At 57.2% G+C, this 19129-nt stretch overlaps 1 protein-coding gene across 1 annotated transcript; it reads left to right on the top strand.

Moving 5' to 3' along the window:
- The first annotated feature begins 57 nt into the window (after positions 1 to 57).
- Positions 58 to 18275, top strand: LOC139317705 (occludin-like). The gene is made up of 8 exons (XM_070944783.1): positions 58 to 169; positions 6232 to 7078; positions 9640 to 9798; positions 11736 to 11875; positions 13149 to 13349; positions 14760 to 14931; positions 15403 to 15444; positions 17183 to 18275. The coding sequence occupies exons 2-8, from the start codon at positions 6365 to 6367 to the stop codon at positions 17282 to 17284; spliced, it is 1530 nt and encodes a 509-aa protein (XP_070800884.1). The 5' UTR covers positions 58 to 169; positions 6232 to 6364; the 3' UTR covers positions 17285 to 18275.
- Positions 18276 to 19129: the final 854 nt, after the last annotated feature.

Genomic DNA, 19129 nt, shown 5'->3' with positions numbered 1-19129 from the left:
TGAGGGGCGTCCCGGGGCGGGGCGGGGCGGCAGGCAGGTGGAAGGGCGGGGCGGGGGGCGTGGGAAGGAGGAGGGCCGCGGAGCCGCCCCTTCGCCCTCAGTCCGCCGCCGGCGCCGAGGCCTCCAGTCCTGCGCGAAGGAAGGGCCCGCAGGCCGCGGGCGCAGCCAGGTGAGGCCGGCGGGGCGGCAGGTGCGCGGCGGTGGGGAGCGGCCGGGAAGGTGCGGGGCCGAGAGGGGCGCGGGGGGGGCTCCTGCCCAGCGGGCTCTCCCTCGGCGACGGACGGGCTTTGGAGGCGCCCAGGACTCCCCCGCCCGCTCTTTCTCCCTCCTTCGCTCCATCCTTTCCTCCCCTCCTTCCCTTCCTTCTCGGGCAAACTCCTCGCCGGAGGGAGCCCCGCTCAGTCGGAGCCCGCCGCTTGTCCGGCGGAGGGAACCCAGCCGCCGCCTCCCGTCCTGGGCCCGGAGAAGGGGGAGGAGGGCAGCGGGGAGGGCCAAGGCCGGCAGGAGGCGAGGGGCGCGGGGGGGCTCCAGGGGGCGGAGGACGGGCGTGGGGGAAGCGGCTCCTCTCCGCCGCTGGAGCCCAGGTGGCCTTGGCGGGGTCGGGGGGGCTGAGAGTAAGGGAAGGAAGCCCCCCTCCGAGGCGAGGCGCCCGTCTTCTCCGTCCTCCCCGCCCCGCATTCTTTCCTTTCGGCCCCGGCCGGCCGTGGCAGCCGGGGCGGAGCAGAAGCTCCCGGCCCCGCCAGGCATTGTGCACCGGAGCGGCGGGGGGCTCCCAAAGACAGCCGGCCGCGCACGTCCACAGCGCCGGTGTGGCTCGCAGGAATTTGGCCGGGCCCCAAGCGAGGCAGCCAGGCACGGCCAGAAAAGTTCCCTCGCTTTGCCAGGCTCCCCGCCGGAGACTCGGGCTTAGCGATGCCAGCAGGTGGCAGCCGCCGTTCTGTAGCCTGGAGCCTCCGCCAAAGGGTGGGGGGGGGGAGAGTCTACAAGTCAGGGAAGTTTCCCTCTTTCCCACGGCGGAGGGGAGGGTGGCCTTGGCTCCCTCAGGCAGGGAAACCCGTTGCCGCCCCCTCCCCAATTTTCTGGTTGCCTTGCAAAATCCTTTAAGCTCCTCCAGGCCGCATTTGGGGTGCAGCTTTTCGGTGGCTCTGCCGCTTTTCTGGGCTGGGAGCACTTGGCATTTCCTTTCCGGTTTTTATTGTGTGCCCAACCCAAAAGACACGGCACAAGTTAAGATTATAAGTACAAATCCAGGTATAAAACCGAATAATAAATCTCTCCTGCTTGTGTCCATGAAAACAACATTCAGTTTTATAGCTAAAACAGGGAGAATAAAGTAGAAATGGGCTTTTCCTCATCCTGAAAGCTCAGTTTTGTAGGCGTTGGCAGGATTTTGCCCTCTCCCCCCCCCCTTCTGCTCACTCACCTGTTGCCTCTGATGGGCCCTTTCTCCACACAAGGCCTCCTTCAGCCTCTGCTCTCAGGCCAGCCTTGGGCGCCCCACAGTTTGGGGGGAGGTCTTTTCCTTCTGGCCTTCTTCAGAGACTTTCCCAGGTACCCACCACTCAGTCAGTCCTTCTTTTATGCAAAAAAGAAAACCTGGATTGATCCTGGGCTGTATAATATAACAGTCCTGGATTGTATAAACGGAGGCATAGAATCAAAATCACGGGAAGTTAACCACTTAATAAAGGCTTAGTAAGGCCACACCTGGAATATGGCATCCAGTTTTGGTCACCATGTTACATAAAAGATGTTGAGACTTTGGGAAAAGTGCAGAGAAGAGCAACTAAGGTGATTAAGGGCCGGGAGACTAAAACATATGAAGAACGGCTGCAGGATTTGGATTTGGCCAGTCTAGACAAAAGAAGGACTAGGGGGGACATGATAGTCTTCCAGTCTTTGAGGGGCTGCCCCAAAGAAGATGGGTGGGAGGTGTCAAGCTATTCTCAAAAGCCCCTGAAGGCAGGACAAGAAGCAACAGATGGAAACCAATCAAGGAGAGAAACACCCTGGAATTGAGGAGAAACTTCCCCACAGTGAGGACAATTTACCAGTGGAACAGCTGGCCACAAGAAGTTGGTGTTCCACCACTGGAGGTTTTTAAGAAGAGATTGGAGAGCCACCTGTCTGAAATGGTATACTAGGGCCTCCTGCTTGAGCGGGGGCTGGACTAGAAGACCTCCAAGGTCCCTTCCAGCTCTATTCTGATTGATTGATCAGAATCAAAAGGACCCACATTTATGGGTTAAAGTGCAACCTTGCTTGTATTTACTCGCTTGTAACCATGGTGCTTCCTGGTGTCCCTGTAAGAGGCACCCAGAGATGGAGACACTTGGGGAGAATCTGCAAAAAAGAGTGATAAGTGGAAACAATAAATGCTCCCTCCCTTGGATGGGAGCGGTTGCCCAGCCTCTGGGCCTTGGGGATGGGGGCAGAGACCCAGACAGAGGAAGGAAGCCCTTTACTCTGGAGAAACTGCCCAGGATTGGGTCTGGCAGGAAGAGGTGATTTGGGGGCTCAGACAGGAGGCCCCAGTGTAAATCTCGAGGCTGGGCCCCACAGAGCCCCAGAGGAGCCCAGTGACCGCGGGTGGAATTGGCAAAGCCCTGCAGTGGGTCCCTTCCCTTCGGGGCTCAGCGGGGCCGTCTCGTCCTGATGGAAGGACCCGCTTGGCTGCGGTTATTTGTGGCTGGCACCAACATTTGTTTATTGGCTGCCCATCTGGCCACAGAATAACTCTGCCCTTCAGACTTGCCTCTTGCCTTAAAATTCAACCCACAGAGCTGGGGGAAGGTCTGTGGTTAGGCAGGGGGCGGGGGCAGAGGAAGCCCACCTCGCAGGCACGTTGGCTGCAGGGAAGGAAGCGCTGAGGGGCTCCTGGGCAGCTGCCTGGATGAAAAAAACCCTCCCTGGTTTTGAGCCAGCGAGAGGCAGGACCTTTGTCTTCCTTTTCTGGCTTCCAGGAACAACCTTGAAAGCAGGAGACAGAGTTGCAAAGCGGCCCAGAGGGATTTGGCTGGCAGGCAGGCCTTCTGGGGTGAGGCAGCTGGATCCCCTGCGAACCGCCGGGTTGGCCAGGAAGTGGAGGTGGGGCGACAGGTGGGGCAAGCAGCCCCCCCTCCCCTCCAGCCCTGGGAAAGTGAGCAAAGTGTGTCCAGAGCTCCTGCAGTAGAAAGGAGGGATGGGCCCTGCTCAGTCTCATGGGACTGGCACTGGAGGGGACGAGGCCACTATGCAGGGTGCATCTCTGCCCCTCTGCCAAGCACACCCCTCCTCCTTCCCCTCACCCACCCAAATCAATCAATCAGTCAATCAATCAGAAGCTGGAAGGGGCCTTGGAGGTCTTTTAGTCGAACCCTCTGCTTAGGCAGGAAACCCTACACCCAGGGGTGAAATGCTCCTGGTTTGGAAAAATCCCTGCCCCCCCCCCCAATTGCCTAGCTGAGCCGCGCAATCATCAGAGGCTTTTTTTTTTAGTTTTTAAAAGCATTTTTTCTACAACCTCTTATGGCGAAAAAATGCTTTTAAAATTTTAAAAAAAAAGCCTCTGATGATCGCGCAGCTCAGCTGGGGTCGTAAAATGCTTTTAAAAGCATTTTTTAAAAAAATGCTTTTAAGAGCCTCTGATGATCCAAGCTGAGTTGCCTGATCGGCAGAGGCTTTTAAAAGAAATGAAGCCTCTGACGATCAGGCAACTCATCTGGGATTGTCAGAGCCTTTTGAAAGCATTTTTTTACAACCTCTTCGCTGAAGTGGTGGTAGAAAAAATAATTTTAAAAGTAAAAAAAAAAATTGGCCACGCCCACCCAGTCAGATTACCCCCCCACTAACCCACGCCCACAGAACCAGTAGTAATAAATTTTAGATTTCACCACTGCCTACACCACTTCAGACAAATGATTATCCAACATCATCTTAAAAACTTCCAGTGTTGGAGCATTTACAACTTCTGGAGGCAAGTTGTTCTACTAATTGTTCCAAGTGTCAGGAAGTTTCTCCTTGGTTCTAAGTTGCTTCTCTCCTTGATTAGATTCCACCCGTTGCTGCTTCTCCTGCCTTCAGGGGCTTTGGAGGATAGTTTGACTCCCTCTTTGGAGCAGCCCCTGAGATACTGGAATTCTGCCATCATGTCCTCCCAATCCAAACCCCATCCTTCCCCCTCCCCCGAGTCTTGTGTTCCCCAAAATATGAGGGGGCATAATCTGGGCAGCCTCCCAGTAGGAGCCTCTGGGTGTCCGTCCCCTCCATCGTAGTTAGGACTTTCTGGTGGGCGCACAGGCCTCGGATGGAGATGCAGCTGCGTTTTGCAAGACGGCCCCTCCCCCAGTGCCATGGTGGGAATGGGCAGCAGAGAGACCCCAGGCTCGGAGGCAGCGCTTGCTGGGCATTTCAGCCACTTCTAAGGAGAAATTGCCTGCCGGTGAGAACAATCAACCGGTGGAACAGCTTGCCACCAGAAGTTGTGGGTGCTCCATCACTGGAGGCTTTAGAGAAGAGATTGGACAGCCGTTTAGGGTCTCCTGCTTGAGTGAGGGGCTGGACTAGAAGACCTCTGAGGTCCCTTCCAATTCTGGTGTTCTCTATTCTGGAAGTGATCTCAGAGATCATCTACTCTGGCCCCTGCCAGTACACAATCGCTTCCCATGTCATGAAGCAGCCAATTCCGCTGATTGACAGCTGTCCCTGCCAGGAATTTCCTCCTCCTGGAGGTTCACCTCACTGGATTTCGTGATGGGGAACAAGTTGGCTGGAGACTTGGGGACCAACCCTTCTGCAGGCTCTCGTGGCCCCCCCAAAAGAGCAGCTGCCCCCACTGCTGCCTCCCGTGCTTATCTGTGGCCAACCAGGATCTGAGGTGGATGACGGGGGAATTCTGGGAGTTGAAGTCCCCACATCTTAAAGTGGCCAAGAAACACCAATCTAAAAAAACTGGCACCCCCAATTTGTCTGAACTGCAAATTTAATACATTCCCACTTTCTCGGTTCAGGGAGACGAAGGTGGCAGGCAGAGCCCAGAGTCTGGGGCAGCCCAGGATGCCCTCGGCCCTCCAAGTGACAGCATCGAATGACAACATTACAAATTGGCCTTTGCCAGCAGTGCGACAAATAGATGGCAGCCAGCGAGACGGTTTGCAAGGAAGGGTGATCAGGCGGGGTTTATAAAAAGTAGGCAAGCAGCCGCTGGCAGGAGGTCAGTGGTAGAGCTAATAGACTCGAATGAAGATCAGTTTGTAAGGTTATCATCGGACGCTGAATTTGGATGGCTGGATTTTCTCTGCTGTGTAAAAACTTCTGGTAGCATTAGAGGGAAGCAGTTTTTCGGCGGCAGGGAAGAGCAGCCGGGTCCCACCCAGGGGTGAAATGCTCCCGGTTCAGACCAGATCGGGCGATCCAGTAGCAATGGTGGCAGGTGGTTCAGAGAACCGCAAGGCTCCGCCCACCCACCTGGGGGTCATTACTTCCTGCTTTTAAAAGGTTAAAAAAAGGCTCTGAGGATCGTGCTCCACAGCTGTGATCGTCAGAGCCTTTTTTTTTTACTTTTAAAAGCATTTTTTTACAACCTATTTGGCCTAATAGGTGCACTTCCGAACCAGTAAGGAAGGTAAGTAGGTTTCACCCCTGGCTGCGGGATATTTCGGCGTCCCTGCCTCCTGTTTTTGGGGTTAAATATTGGTGATTCTCTCTACCTCCTCACTTTTGGAGCCTGGCTGAGAGCCTCCCTGGGGCTTTAGACTCAGCCAGGAAGTCCGGCAAACCCATCGAGAGAGGCCGGGAACAGCCCATCAGTCGGCCAAGTCACTGGAGCCAAGGTCAACTCGGAGAGTCAGCCTGTCTTATCTGGCAGCCTAAGGGGGGGGTGTATCTGTGCTCCCTTCTTTGGGACACAGGGAAGGGAATAACCCCACAGTCACCAAGGGATGAGTGGCTCCCTCCACTTCCTCCTCTTTCTCACAACCGCTAGATGTGCCAACAACGTAAGGAAGAAGAGGTCTTTTTAATGATCCCAACGCACCATGCCTGGCGTGTGCCATTGAGGTTTCTGGTGCCCGGGTGGTCCTCAAATCCTTGGCTGCCTTTGACCTTTGGGGGCGAGGTCTAGGTTGAATCTCTTCCCCTCCCCCGTGACTTCTGCTGCTGTCGGTCTGGGAGACGGCCGCTTTCGTTCAGCCAACATTGGGTGGGCGCAAGAATTGCCCAACGCTGACCTTCCCTGTCCTCTTCCTTTGGCAGTGCCAGCCAGACACGGTCCAGGAGCCTCTGGACAGCTCCAGGAATATTGACGGGGCTCCATTGGGACACCCCCCCCCCACAGCCGTAGCATCTGGGGCTCCTCCGCCGGTCCTGCCCCGATTCTGCGCAAAGGATGTTCAGTCCGAAGAAGTCCTACGACAGCCCCCCTGCCGGCTACGGCCCGCCTGGGGATGACTACGGGTACCCCATCAAGTCGCCCCCCCCGGGGTCCTACTACATCGAGGATGAGCCCCAGTATTTCTACAAGTGGACCTCCCCCCCCAGCGTGGTGAGGATCCTGGAGGGGCTGGGCATCCTGCTCTGCGTGGCCATCTTCGCCTGCGTGGCCTCCACTCTGGTCTGGGAGTACGGCTATGGGGGGTTCTATGGCAACACCATGGGGAGCTACTACGGCGGGGGCTACGGCGGAGGCTACGGCGGAGGCCTGGGCGGCTATGGCGGAGGCCTGGGGGGCTATTACGGCGGGTACGGCATGGGGGGCTACTACGGGGGCATGACCAACCCCCGGGCGGCCAACGGCTTCATGATCGCCATGTCGGTGCTGTGTTTCATCGCCCTGCTGGCCCTGGCCATCACCAGCCTCACCAAGTCCGGCGGGGCCCGGTCCAGGAGGTTCTACCTGGTGACCCTCGTGGTCTGCGCCCTGATGGCCTTCGTCATGCTGATCGCCTCCATCGTCTACATCATGGGGGTCAATCCCCAGGCCCAGATGGGGGGCAGCTACTACTCCACCAACCCTATGCTGGCCATGTGCAACCAGGTCTACGCCGGGGGAGCCTACTACAACCAGTACCTCTACCACTACTGCATGGTGGACCCCCAGGAGGTAAGAGTCCGGCTGGGGGATGGGATGGGGGGGGGCTGCCTGGCCCTTGTGGTCCTGCCTTCTCTTGGGGCCACGGCTGGTGGGTGGGGAAGCCGTGGTGGCCCAGGCTAAGAATAGGGTAGAACGGAACAGAACAGAATTTAGACTAGAATTATAGAATTATAGAATAGAATGGCTGTCCAGTCGCTCCTAGTGTTGGGGCACCCACAACTTCTGAAGGCAAGCCCCTCTTTATTGTTCTCACCATCAGGAAATTTTTATTCTGAAATATAGAATACAGAACAGAATAGAATAGGGAAGAATAGCTTTATTTGGCCAAGTGGAGTTAGACACACAAGGAATTTGTGTCTGGTACAGAAAGACTCCGGGTGCTTGCAAAATAATGGAGGCGATAATGCTAATGAAAATGATCATAATGATAATCAGTGAGGAATAACAATGACAACAATAAGAATACCAAAAGTAGAAGCGGAAGAAAAAGGTGATAAAAGGATAAATAATACTAGAGCCGCACTCTATGGGTATTTAATGTACACCTACATGCTAGATAGAACTTAGCAGTGCCCGGATTTGGCCAACTTAATCTAAGCCATTGCCCCCTCCCCACCCCAGGGTCTGCCTCCCTCCCTCCCTGCCTCTGGCTGAACCGGCCCAGCAACCGGACGGTGGTGCCAGGGGGCAGGAGCCCTTGAACCTCGGGCAGGACAGGGCCCGCTCTGGGTGAGGCTGGCCTTCACTGCCCCACTGCCTGCCGGACACGGCCTCTCACCACCTCTCTTTATCACCTGCTTGTCCCGAAAAGCCAACCCCTGGGAGCCTGAGTGGCGTAGGAGGCTAATGCCTCCTAAGGCAGCATTTAACATCCAGCTGCCTGCAATTACTGCGAGTTCAATTCTCCCCAGGCTCAAGGTCGACTCAGCCTTCCATCCTTTCTAAGGTAGGTAAATTGAGGACCCAGTTTGTGGGGGCAATAAGCTGACTTTGTATACAAATATACAAAAGTATGAAGGCTATTGCTTAATGCATTGTAAGCCGCCCTGAGTCTCCGGAGAAGGGCGGCATATAAATCAAATTTAAAAAAAAAAAAAAAAAAAAAAAAACCGGAAGCCACCAAGGGGTGTGTGTGTGTGTGTGTGTGTGTAAACGGGCGACTCTTATTCCCGAGCGAGGGAGCGGAAGGACTTATCGGGAAATCGGTTTCGGGCTCAGGTGAGAACAATCGGGAGGCTTATCAATGGGCCGGGCACGGCGGTGGCACTCTCGGACCTGCCCACTTGAGCAAACAAGATAAGCCCCGGGGGCCTCCAGCCCAGCCACCTGGCCTGCCTGGCCTGAGGAAGTGGCTGCTGGGCTCGTGAATCACCTGGGTGGACAGGCGCAAGGCTGCTCCTTCCTCAAGAGCCAGGAGTGGGTGGGCGGGTGAGCAACGTGCCAACTTTTATGACCAGTGGGCTGAGGAATTCTGGGAGTTGAAGTCCTAAAGTTGCCCTCCTGGCCCAGCCCTGCTGAAGACCCCTCCTCAGGACCCTTCGTAGAGCTGGAAGACGAATAACAGTCCAGCCTCGGTTTGGAGACCTCGCGGGGGCTGGTGGGGAAGGAAACGTATCTGCCAACTTTATAGCTGCAACAGATTAGTCTTTGCTTAATAACACAGCAATTGGGACCAGCCACGTGGTCATTAAGCGAGACCTCACGTAACCAAAATGTGCAGCTTTACTGCTGGCTTCCTCATTGACTCCTAGCTTAACTTAAACTCCAGGTGGTGTCCCATCCCAGGACTGACCGGCTCAGACTATGTTTGGGGTGACGGGAGGCCTCTTGGCCTGGGAGGGAAGAAGGTTTGGGGGGACCCCTGGGGGGCTGACCTGCATCTGGCCATGGAGGGCTGGGTGGTTTTGGGAATGCTCCGGGCCGGGTGGAAAAATCATCTTCAGGGTTAGGCAGGGAAGCTTTGCTTTCAGGTGGGGGTGTGTGTCAATCCCCTCCCCCATTCCTGCCTCTTCCTATCTGCTTCAGCTATCCCCCTCGGGGAATTCTTGGTGCCCGGCACCCTGATCCCCCCCCCCCAATTCTCACGTTCCCATAGCAAGCGCAGCTTTCAACCTGGCTTAGTGGGTTTTTTGTGCCCTGAAATCCCAAAAGGCTTCGTGGGGGGGGATGCACAGGAAAGGGTGCCAACCCCCCAAAACAGGTCCCCAGAGGAAAGGGGGGGCATATTGAGGACTGTGGGGCTGAGGGCACAGCTGTGGGACGACCTGCAAGGAGGCAGCGAGAGGCCTGTGAGCTCACGTGTGCATTGGTGCCGTGGACTGCCTGCTTTGTCCTCTGTGGCTTCCTTTGGAGGCCTGGCCAGGTAGTGTTTTGGGGGGCGGGTGTCTCTCCTTGCTCTGTGGAGAGGTTCTTCAGCAGAGAATGACCCTCACTCCTCTGTGGAGACCCTGAACACCAGCCGAGGGTCCCTTCGGATGGGGGGAGGGAGCCCCGCTTTGCTCTCAGGAATTTGGGGGAGGGGAGGGAGACCTGGAAGGGGTTTAACTCTCTCCCTCTGTTCCCCCCCCCAGGCTGTTGCCATCGTCTGCGGCTTCCTCCTGGTGATCCTGCTTTGTGTCATCTGCTTCTTCGCCCACAAGACGCGCCAGAAGATCTGGCGGTTTGGGAAGCAAAACATTTACTGGGACCGGCCCCCGGCGCAGGAGGAGGGTCCCAACGTGGAGGAATGGGTGAGTGGAGCAGGGGCAAAGTCCCCCACCCAGCCCTGGTGAGGGGTGGCCGCCCTTGGCCCCCTGGTTGCTCTGGCGGTGCCGGCCATCCTCCGGGCTGGGAATTTGAGCTGGGCCAGGCTCGGAAGGGATCAAGGGGGCCTCTCCTCGCACAAGCAATGCAATCATTTTGGGGAGGGGGGCTTCCTCTGGGACCCGTGAATGGGACTTATCCTGCCTAGGCAGGGAGGAAAATGCCCATTGCAAACTCTGCCTCTAAGTTGGAAACTAAGCAAGCTGGAGCTAAGGAGGAATTTCTTGACCATTAGAAGAATTAACCGGTGGAACAGCTTGCCACTAGACGTTGTGAATGCTCCATCCCTGGAGGTCTTTGAGAAGCGACTGGACAGCCATCTGTCCGAAATGGGCATAGAGTCTCCTGCTTGGTCAGAGGATGGGACTAGATGACCTCCAAGGACCCTTCCGGCACTGCTATTCTGTTCCCCAGAGTTTAGCTTTTTGGTGACATTTGGTGACATTGCAGTGCCCACTTGGCAGCCCCCCGACTAGGAAGGGACCCCCCCCAGAGACCCTCCCTCGCTTGCTCCTGGTCTGCCTAACTGAGCTCAGGAGAAAATGCCCGGCCTTTTTCTCCTTATTCCGGCCATTTTTCTTCCTGCTTCTGGTTTTAGGAATCTTCCACTTCCATTTTCCCCACTATGAATTTCCCTCAATTCCTCCATAATCCCCCCCCCGCCCTTCTCATTCTGATCTCCAGCGACACGTTCACAGGCCTGCCCCCTGCACCGGAGGGGTGTGTGTGTGTGTGTGTGTGTGTGATCGAGAGTGCACAGGGTTGTTTTTAGCTTCTCTGGTTTCGGTTGTATCAATGATTAACCGCTGAGGCCGAAGGAGCCCTTGCTGTGGCCCAGAGTGTCAGGTGGCCGGACTGGTGGCTGTGGGGCCTGGCAGGACCTCCCCCTCCCCAGACGAAAGCCTTCCACCCAGTGGACGTTTGCCCCTCATTGCAGGAGCTGCCTCTGTCCGGGGGGCTGAACTCTGAGGGTGGCTTCGGCTGCGGACTTTGGCCTCCGGCTGGGCCTTCCGGAAGGGAGGAGGACCGTGTGTGTGTGTGTGTGTGTGTGTGTGTGTGTGTGTGCGTGCACGTGAGCAATAGGGAGCTGTTTGTAAGCCTGGAGCACAGGAAGCCGTGCCATTTCTCCCTCTGGCAAAGGGTCAGCTGGTGGGGGTTGGGTGGGCAGAATACCAGAGGTGGAAGGGACCTGGGAGGTCGTCTAGTTCAACCCCCTGCTCAGGTGGGCAGGGAAGGGCTGAACCACAAAAGGTGGCATTGTGGCATGTGCCACGCTGGCTCCAAGCACAACCCCTGGCTGGCACATCCTTCCCAGGGGTGGGATTGCAGGCATGGGCACGGGGGGCTGGAGGCGGCCAGGGGGGTGGAGCTGTGGGGTGGCCGCAACAGCCAAGGGGTGGTAAGGAAGGAGAGGCCAGCTTGGTCAGGAAGGCACCAGCCGAATCTTGGGGCTGGGGGCTGGGCAGGGGGGACATCTTCCGCAGTGGGCATCTGGAAGGCCCGGGTGGGTGGCTGAGTCCGGCCTGCCAGATGTTGCTACCGTGAGCTCTGGCCCCCATCCCAGGCCCCCCTCCTCCCTGCCTCCATTTTCCAGCTGTTGCTGCGTCTTCTCTGGGGTTGGGCTGCCCTCTTAGTGGTGGGGAAATCATTTTTTGGGGAGGGGGCCTGCTAAGCCCTGGGCCTCCAACGGAGGGAGCTCCATGTGGGGACACCGGACATCCCGAATGATTCTGCTACAGCCAGCTGAGCTGGGGATTCTGGGCGCTGGAGTTTCACTGGGAGGTCGGGAGAGACGGAGGTCAGAAGGTCGCATTCTGGAGCCCGACCTCAGTGGTGCTGAGAAGTGCCCGTTGCCCCCCTGCAGGTGAAGAACGTGGATGGCCGAGCCAGCCCCACTGACACGGCCACCCTGGCCTACTCGGAGAAGCCCACCAGCCCTCTCCACGCTCCCGCCAGCCCCCCCGGCTACACCGAGGCCGACTACTCCATGGGTGTCCGGAGCAGGTGAGGGTCTCCCAGCACCTGGGCCAAGGGGACCCCTGGAGGAGGAAGGGGCGGCAGGGCTTGGCCCCCCTCCTGGCAAGGCCGTCTTTAGTGCCAGAGGAAGACTGCAGCTGCCTGTGGAGGTTCCACTGAATGTCCCAGCCTTGGAACCCAATTGGACCCCCCTCCCTTGTCCCCCTAAACTCACCCAAGGCAGAGAGACATTACAGGCTGCTAGGACTGGGGACGATGGACCGAGGAGGAGCCCTCGAGCCCATCAGGCGGAGCCACGAGCAGATCTTCTCTTACTTTGTCTCGTGTTGTCTAATGTTAAGAAGTGGTAGACTGCTTCTGGAGAAGGGCTCCATTGAGCTGTACCAGCTGGTGGCTGTGGAGGGAGGTTCCCCCAGTTGGCCTGATTCCCCCCTGGCCGGTCTTGAGACTCAGCCCAGGTCTTCCCGTGGGTCTACAGGGAATGACGGAGAGGACATTGTGTGCAAGAGCCATCGCAAAAGGTCCTCGGTTTACGACAGGTCACTTTGGGTCCGTTTCACACTTCTGGCACTCATCAACCGGCCTGCACTTATGGCCGTTTGCAGTGTCCCTCAGTCACATGACTGTGATTTATGACAGTTTAGCCAAACCCCAGCCTTCTCTTTCGGTTTCTGGCCCATAGGCCCCCCCCCTGGGTTCGCTTAATGACCACTAGGCTTGCTTAATGACCACGGTAGCAGCTTTATGATCACCGTCTTCCCTGAACAACGGCTGCAAAAAAGGCAGTAAAATTGGCTCTGTCCCATGATCTGCTTTACGACTGTTGCGAGTTATGGCCGTAATGGGCAGGCTCCATTATGAGAATGCTTGGACTCCGATCAGGCAGACACGCCCTCCCCACGCAAAGCATGGCTGGACTAGAAGACCTCCAGGGTCCCCTCCAGCTCATTCTAGGTTTCCATTCCATCCCATTGCTTATGTTCTACGTTCTATACTCTAATGTGGAACTAAGGAGAAAGTTCCTCAGGGGGGACAATCGGCAGTTTGCTTCCCAGAGTTGTGGGGGCTCCATCACTGGAGGCTTTTGAGAAGAGACTGGACAGCCTCCAGGGACTCTTGAGCAGGGGCTGGACTAGAAGACCTCCAAGGTCCCTTCCAACTAGGATGCTCTATGATTCACTGGGGCATAAGTGGGGGGAAGGGGGTCAGTGCAGTCAGAGGTCCTCCGAATAATCCCCCCCCCGGGGTACCCTTTCCTTTGGTGGAGCTGATTTTCCTGCCTGTCTTTGCCTCCCCCCAGCTCTCCCTTCCAGCCCCCCCTGGACAAGCGCATCCGGACGCTGAGCTCCAGCACCTGGGAGGAGACTCCCCGGAAGCCCCCCACCCAGAGGGGCCGGAGGGGGCGCCAGAGGAACCCCGACCTGGAGGAGCCCCAGTACGAGACCGATTATACCACGGCTGTGGACTCCAGTGACGAGCAGGAGCCGGATGAGTGGGGCAGGTGAGGGGCCCTGCGGGGAGGGGGCTGGAATGGGTGGAGGGCTGGAGAGACTGAAGCCGGACCCCTCCCCAAACGCTCTGCAAAAATGCGAGGCCCCTCATCTTAACAATAGCAATGGCCCTTTAGACTTATATACCGCTTCCAAGTGCTTTTACAGCCCTCCCTGAGCGGTTGCCGCATTAACGGTAGCCCACCAATTACGACCATTCGTTTAGTGACCGTTCCGCCCTGAAAAAAGTGACTTATGACCGTTTTTCACACTTAACGACCGTCACAGCGTCCCTGTGGTCATGGGATCAAAATTCAGAGGCTTGGCACTTATGGTGGTCCCAGCCTCCCCGGATCATGCAATCCCCTTTGGCAACCTCCTGACAAGCAGAGTCAACGGGGAATTCGCTTAACGACCTTGTGACTAACTTAGCAACTGCTATGATTCACTTAAGAACTGTAGCAACGAAGGTCAAAAATGGGACAAATCTCACAAATGTCTCACATTAACAGAATTTTTGGGTTCAGTTGTGGTCGTAAGTCGGGGACCACCTTTATAATGAAACATTTGGAGGAATTGGCCGAGCATCTGGTTTCCTCTGGCATCTTCCTCCGAGGGAGTCCCATCCTGATAGGATGGGACGGGACGGGGACGGGGACAGGACAGAAAACAGAACAGAAGAGGGATGGGATGGGATGGGAGCAATTTCTCTCGCAAAGATGCGATATCCATATAACAGTGATGGATTTTCCTTTTTTAATCATTAAGTGAAGCCCAAACCCTCCGATTAAACATCCAGGAGTGAGAAATTCGGGGGCTTACAGGGCGGGACCCCCCCCCATGTGGATCTCCTGCCTGAGCAGCTGCCAGCCCAGCCTTTGGGGGTTACAGAGCCACATTCAACCCCCGAGTTAAGGAAGGTCTCTCAAGGGAGAGGAGTCATGGGGGGGGTCCCCCCTATACCCCCACTGAGCTGGGCAGGGGCCTTTAGGGAGCAAAGGCCGGAGGACAGAAGGGAGGGAGGGAGGGAGGGAGGGAGGGGGTGGGGTGGGGATCCAGGAGGGCAGCCCAGGCTGATGGAGGATTTCAGGGGGCAACGGGGGCTGGGCGAGAGAGGTTGGCACCAAAAGAGGGCAGGGATTTGGACAGGTCACCGTTTGTGGGCGATCTAAATTTTGGGGTGACTGTTAAATCTCCCTGTGGAAGGAACCCCCTTGGGGAAACAGACCCTTAGTCTTACTGGGGTGTCCTCCGACTCGGGACTGGCAGACTGGGCCCTGCAGGGAGCCCCCCTCTGTCCTGGCCCTCCCCCAGGCCCCTTGCCAGTCTTGCCAGCGTAGACTAAGGGGTGGGTGGGTGTGTCTTGGGTGCCCTGGTGCCCCCCGGCCTGTGGCTGAGCGTCTCCCGCCATCTCCCTGCAGCCATTACCCGCCCATCACGTCCGACGATGCTCGCCAGAGATACAAGCAAGATTTTGACACCGACCTCAAGCGCTACAAGAGGCTCTGTGGCGAGATGGATGGCATCAACGACCAGATCAACCAGCTCAGCAGGCAGCTGGACCAGCTGCCAGAGGACACACTCCAGTACCAGGTGGGCACCCAGCCGAAGGGAACCCCGGGGAGCAGGGCCGGCCCTGCCGTGGCAAAAGGGAGGGGCCCCTATCCAAGACTCCCAGGGACCCCAACAGTACCAGGGAGGGTTGGCTCGTTGCCTGCGGAATTGAGCTGCCAGAGGTGCCCGTCTTTTCACCGGCATGGAGGAAAAGCTTGTTCCATTGCATGGCAGCTTCCCGGAAACTCCGTGGATGCCCTGCAGCTGCTATTATGCCAGCTGCAAGTGGGGGGGGGAGCATTTGAGGGCCATGTCTGGGGCAGGCTGGCTTTGCCCTCCTGCTCCTCCAGCCTCCCCCACTCCGGCAGCCCCTTCCCACAGCTCCTGGAGTGGACCACAGCTCCCACGGAGGTTCCTGCCTGGCTCTGAGTTGTACTGCTCCTGAACTTGGAAGCTCCATTTTGTGTCCCCTGGTCTGTTCCTTTCCCAATAACGGTGTTTCTCTGGCAGGGCGTGGCCGAGGAGTACAACCGGCTGAAGGAGCTGAAGCGGGTGAGTCCCCTTGCCCGGCTGCCCCATCAGCCCCAGCCACACTGCCTGGGTTGGGGACGATGGGAGGCCCAGCCCTGTGAGAAGCAGGCCGGCCTTCCGGGCTCTGAAGGGCTGCCATTATGTGGGGGCTGGCTGGGTGGTCTAATTTCAATAGAAAGGCAGTGGGGGAGGGAAGAGACATAGCTCCTCCCCCTTAGACCCCCCCCCTTAGCCCTCTTTCCTTCCCCCAACCCACCTTCAGAATTGGGACCCAGAGGGGGAGCAGTAGGGCGGGGCCTTTGCAGGGCTCAAAAGAGACCCCTCCTCTCATTTCTGCAAAGGAAGCCTAAGGAGACCTGTGTTCGGATTCTGCGTTTTTTCAGGTGTGGGGGGGTCCCAGCTGACATTTCTCGGGAGAATCGGCCCCTCCCACACTGGCAGCCCACAGAGGTTCTGCCCTTGAGGGAGGGGCCCAGATCCGTTACCAAGGCGACCGTATTTATTCATTTTATTGACTTATCAAACGCCTCAGTGACTCTGGCGTCATAAAATCGTACAAAAACAGAGCAGCGGAAAACGTTTGGTGAAGTGATCACCTCAGTTGATAAGTGAGTCACACAGTCGTTAAGCGAATCCCCAGGGCCTTTGCTGGTCAGAAGGTCGCAGAAGGGGATCACGTGACCTTGGACTCAGCAACGGTCATAAGTATGAGTCAGTTGCCAAGAGTCTGAATTTTGATCACGTGACCAGAGGGGTGCTGCAAAGGCCGTCAGTGTGTGAAATGGTCCTATGTTCCGTTGTAACTTTGAACGGTCACTAAACGAACTGAGGACTTCTATGAGTTGGGGGGGGGGGCTCTCTCTGGGATGGCATTGCTAAGCTCCTTCAAGGCTTGGGCAGACTCCTCTCCATCCAGGCTGCTCTCCCCACAGCAGAATACAGAGACTGTTAGTGGGAAGGGACCTTGTGGGTCATCTAGTCCAACCCCCCCCACCCCCCCAAGCAGGAGACCTGACGGATGGCAGCCCGGGGTCTCCTGGAAAGCTTCCCGTGGTGAAGCTCCAGTCGCAGCCGGAGGAGGCCCTCTCTGGCCCCACCTTCGGTGCCCAGAAGCTGCCACTTGTCTGCGGTTAGAGGCACAGCAGCGTCTGCCAAGTCTCCACTCCGCATGGCTCCGGATTGGAGATGGCACGAATCACTGGTGGAATGCAAAATTTGTTACTACCGGTTCTGTGGGCGTGGCTTGGTGTGTGTGTGGTGTAATACGACTGAGTGGGCGTGGCCAACTTTTTTTTTTTTAACTTTTAAAACCATTTTTTCTACAAACTCTTCGGCTTTAAAAAAAATGCTTTTAAAAGCCTCTTCTGATCCCAGCTGAAACCACGCGATCATCGGAGGCTTTTTTTTTTTTACTTTTAAAAGCATTTTTTTGGCCAAAGAGGTTGTAGAAAAAAATGCTTTTAAATTTTTTTTAAAAAAGCCTCTGGTGATTGTGCGGCTCAGCTGGGCAATGGGGGGGGGCAGGGATTTTTGCTACTGGTTCTCTGAACCACCTGCCTCCATTGCTACTGGATCGGGCGATCCGGTCCGAACCGGGAGCACTTCACCCCTGGCATGAATGCCCCCTGAACCAAGGCTGGGGATGATGTAGGCTGTAGAGGGGACGATCTTTGCCAGCCTCTCGGGAGGAGCGGGGGGGCTGCAGGCTGGCATCAGTTCTGATTACACAAGGTTTCCTCTCCCCCCCCCCCCATGCCAGACGCCGGACTACCAGAGCAAGAAAATGGAGACCAAGTCCCTGAGGAAGAAGCTTTTCCACATCAAGAAGATGGTGAGCGAATACGACAAGCACCGCGGCTGAGCCCCCCCCCAGCGCCCCATGAGAGGGGCGGAGGCCCCGCTTCCTCCTGGGGCCCAGAAGGACAGACTCCGATCTGCCAAGCAGCCCCCCTCCTTTCGATTGGGCCTGGGGACGTTTGGCGAAGCCCTTCAGAGACTTGGGGGGTGCCCGAGTGCTGGTGCCCCCCTCCAACAGACGAGGATGCCAGTCCGTGTGTTTGTGTGTTTTTGTAGATTTCCTTATTTTTTATGCTGATGCCTTTTTCTCCCGTTTCGTGCCAAAAGGCTGGCCTCCAGTTCTTGGGCCAGCAGAGGAGAGGGCACCGACCCAAAACTCTGTTTCTGTGGCCTCGGGGGGGGGGGGGTTGGGACTCAGGGGCCAGGAACCGGATTGCCCTGGGGGCTTCTCTTTGGGGCAAATCACGTTGGGGAAACAACCCTCCCTCCCCAGAAGTGTGCAGTGAGGCCAAAGCACCCACAATGGAGAGAGTCCCTTCTGGCACCTTAAAGAAGAGGAAAGCTTTTGCGCTGAAGGTCTTGGAATCAAATCCTGCTTGTTGGATTGGGGGGAGGGGTTGCACCCCCAACTGCTCAAAAGTGGCATCTGAAAAAGGAAGGAAGCAGGAGGGCAGAGCCACACGCTTGGCCGTCGCCTGCCCTCCTCCCTCCCTCCTCCTCCTCCCTTGTGCCAACCTGTGTCTGCTTGGCAAACGCTGCTGCCCCAAAGGCTCTGCAGTAGGAAACCTGCTCCAGCTTGGCAGTGCCACCCTAGATGGCATTTCTGCCTCTTGTTGCTGCCAAAAGGCAGCCGAGGGTCCAGAGCGCCCTCCTGGGGTGGGAGGACCCCGGGAGTTCTGCTTTTGGAGAAATCCTCCCCCCACCACCCAAAAAGTCCCAGCCCAGCAGGATCTGTCCATTGAGGGGTGTGTGTGTGTATATATTGTGAAAATGGGGAGGGGGCAGAGCTTTAAAGAAACTCAGAGTGAAGCTATTCCTTTAATAAACATGGGGAAAATTCTCTTCGTTTGACTGTTAGCAATGTCTGAGGTGCCACAGAAAAGTGTTCCCCACAATCTCTGCGTTCTCTGCCTGAGACCCTCAAGGACACCCGGGCACTGCTACCACTACCTCCCTCTGGGCTTCCCCTCAACGCAGCTGCCCCATCACAGCCGCTTAGAACTGGTCTCTGGGCCCTGAGCTTCCGAGGGGCCCCCCTGCTTGGCCCCCAAGGCACCAGCTGTGGCAAAGCTGGCAGAGGCCCCCGACAGCCTCTGGGCTTAGCTGGGAGAACAGAGCACGGAATAACAGGATGGCAGAGTTGGGCCCTTGGAGCTCTTCTAGCCCAACCCCCCCCCCCCCCCGCCAAAGCAGGAGACCCCAGACCATTTCAGACAAGTGACTGCCCCGGCTCCCTCTGCTGCTGGTGGGGCTGGGCCAGCGAGACCCCCAAAGCAGCAGGTGGGGGGGGGGGTGGAGCCCTCGGCTGATGGGAGCAGGGAGTTCGCTAGGCAAGAAAGTATTTCACTGGGCACAAGATGGCGAGGAAGCCTGGCAGCTTTTCAAGGTTTGGGCTGTAAACAGCCTTCCTGCCAGGCCAGGCCCCTCCTGAAGAGCAAAGCCGGCTCAGGGGCACCAAAGGGGGCCTCTGGCACAGAATTCAAACCGGCAGGATCAGGCCTTGCCAGGCTGGCATGCTGCAGGGAAGGGAGCCTCGCTGGCAAAGCCGAGGAGGGAGCAGTGGCAGGCATGGCTGCTCTGAAGGGCAACTCCCGAGCCCAGCCCAGAGTTCGTTCAGACTGGGGCTGCAGGGCAGGTCTGGCGATGGGCCCCATGGGGTGGAAGGCAGGGGCCCTCACACACCCCCCCC

This window comes from Pituophis catenifer, unplaced genomic scaffold (assembly GCF_029215685.1).
Source record: "Pituophis catenifer annectens isolate HBS135680 unplaced genomic scaffold, rPitCat1.0.hap2 SCAF_1, whole genome shotgun sequence".
In the NCBI taxonomy this organism is placed as follows: domain Eukaryota; kingdom Metazoa; phylum Chordata; class Lepidosauria; order Squamata; family Colubridae; genus Pituophis; species Pituophis catenifer.
Note: the sequence above shows the minus strand (reverse complement) of the source record. Positions and strands in the feature narration are given on the sequence as shown.

Bases quoted from the DNA above. Each gene is read 5' to 3' on its own strand.
- LOC139317705 (XM_070944783.1), top strand. From the start codon at position 6,365: ATGTTCAGTCCGAAGAAGTCCTACGACAGCCCCCCTGCCGGCTACGGC. The intron at 11,876-13,148 runs GTGAGGGTCTCC...GCCTCCCCCCAG, and splicing joins TCCATGGGTGTCCGGAGCAG to CTCTCCCTTCCAGCCCCCCC. The intron at 13,350-14,759 runs GTGAGGGGCCCT...ATCTCCCTGCAG, and splicing joins GAGCCGGATGAGTGGGGCAG to CCATTACCCGCCCATCACGT.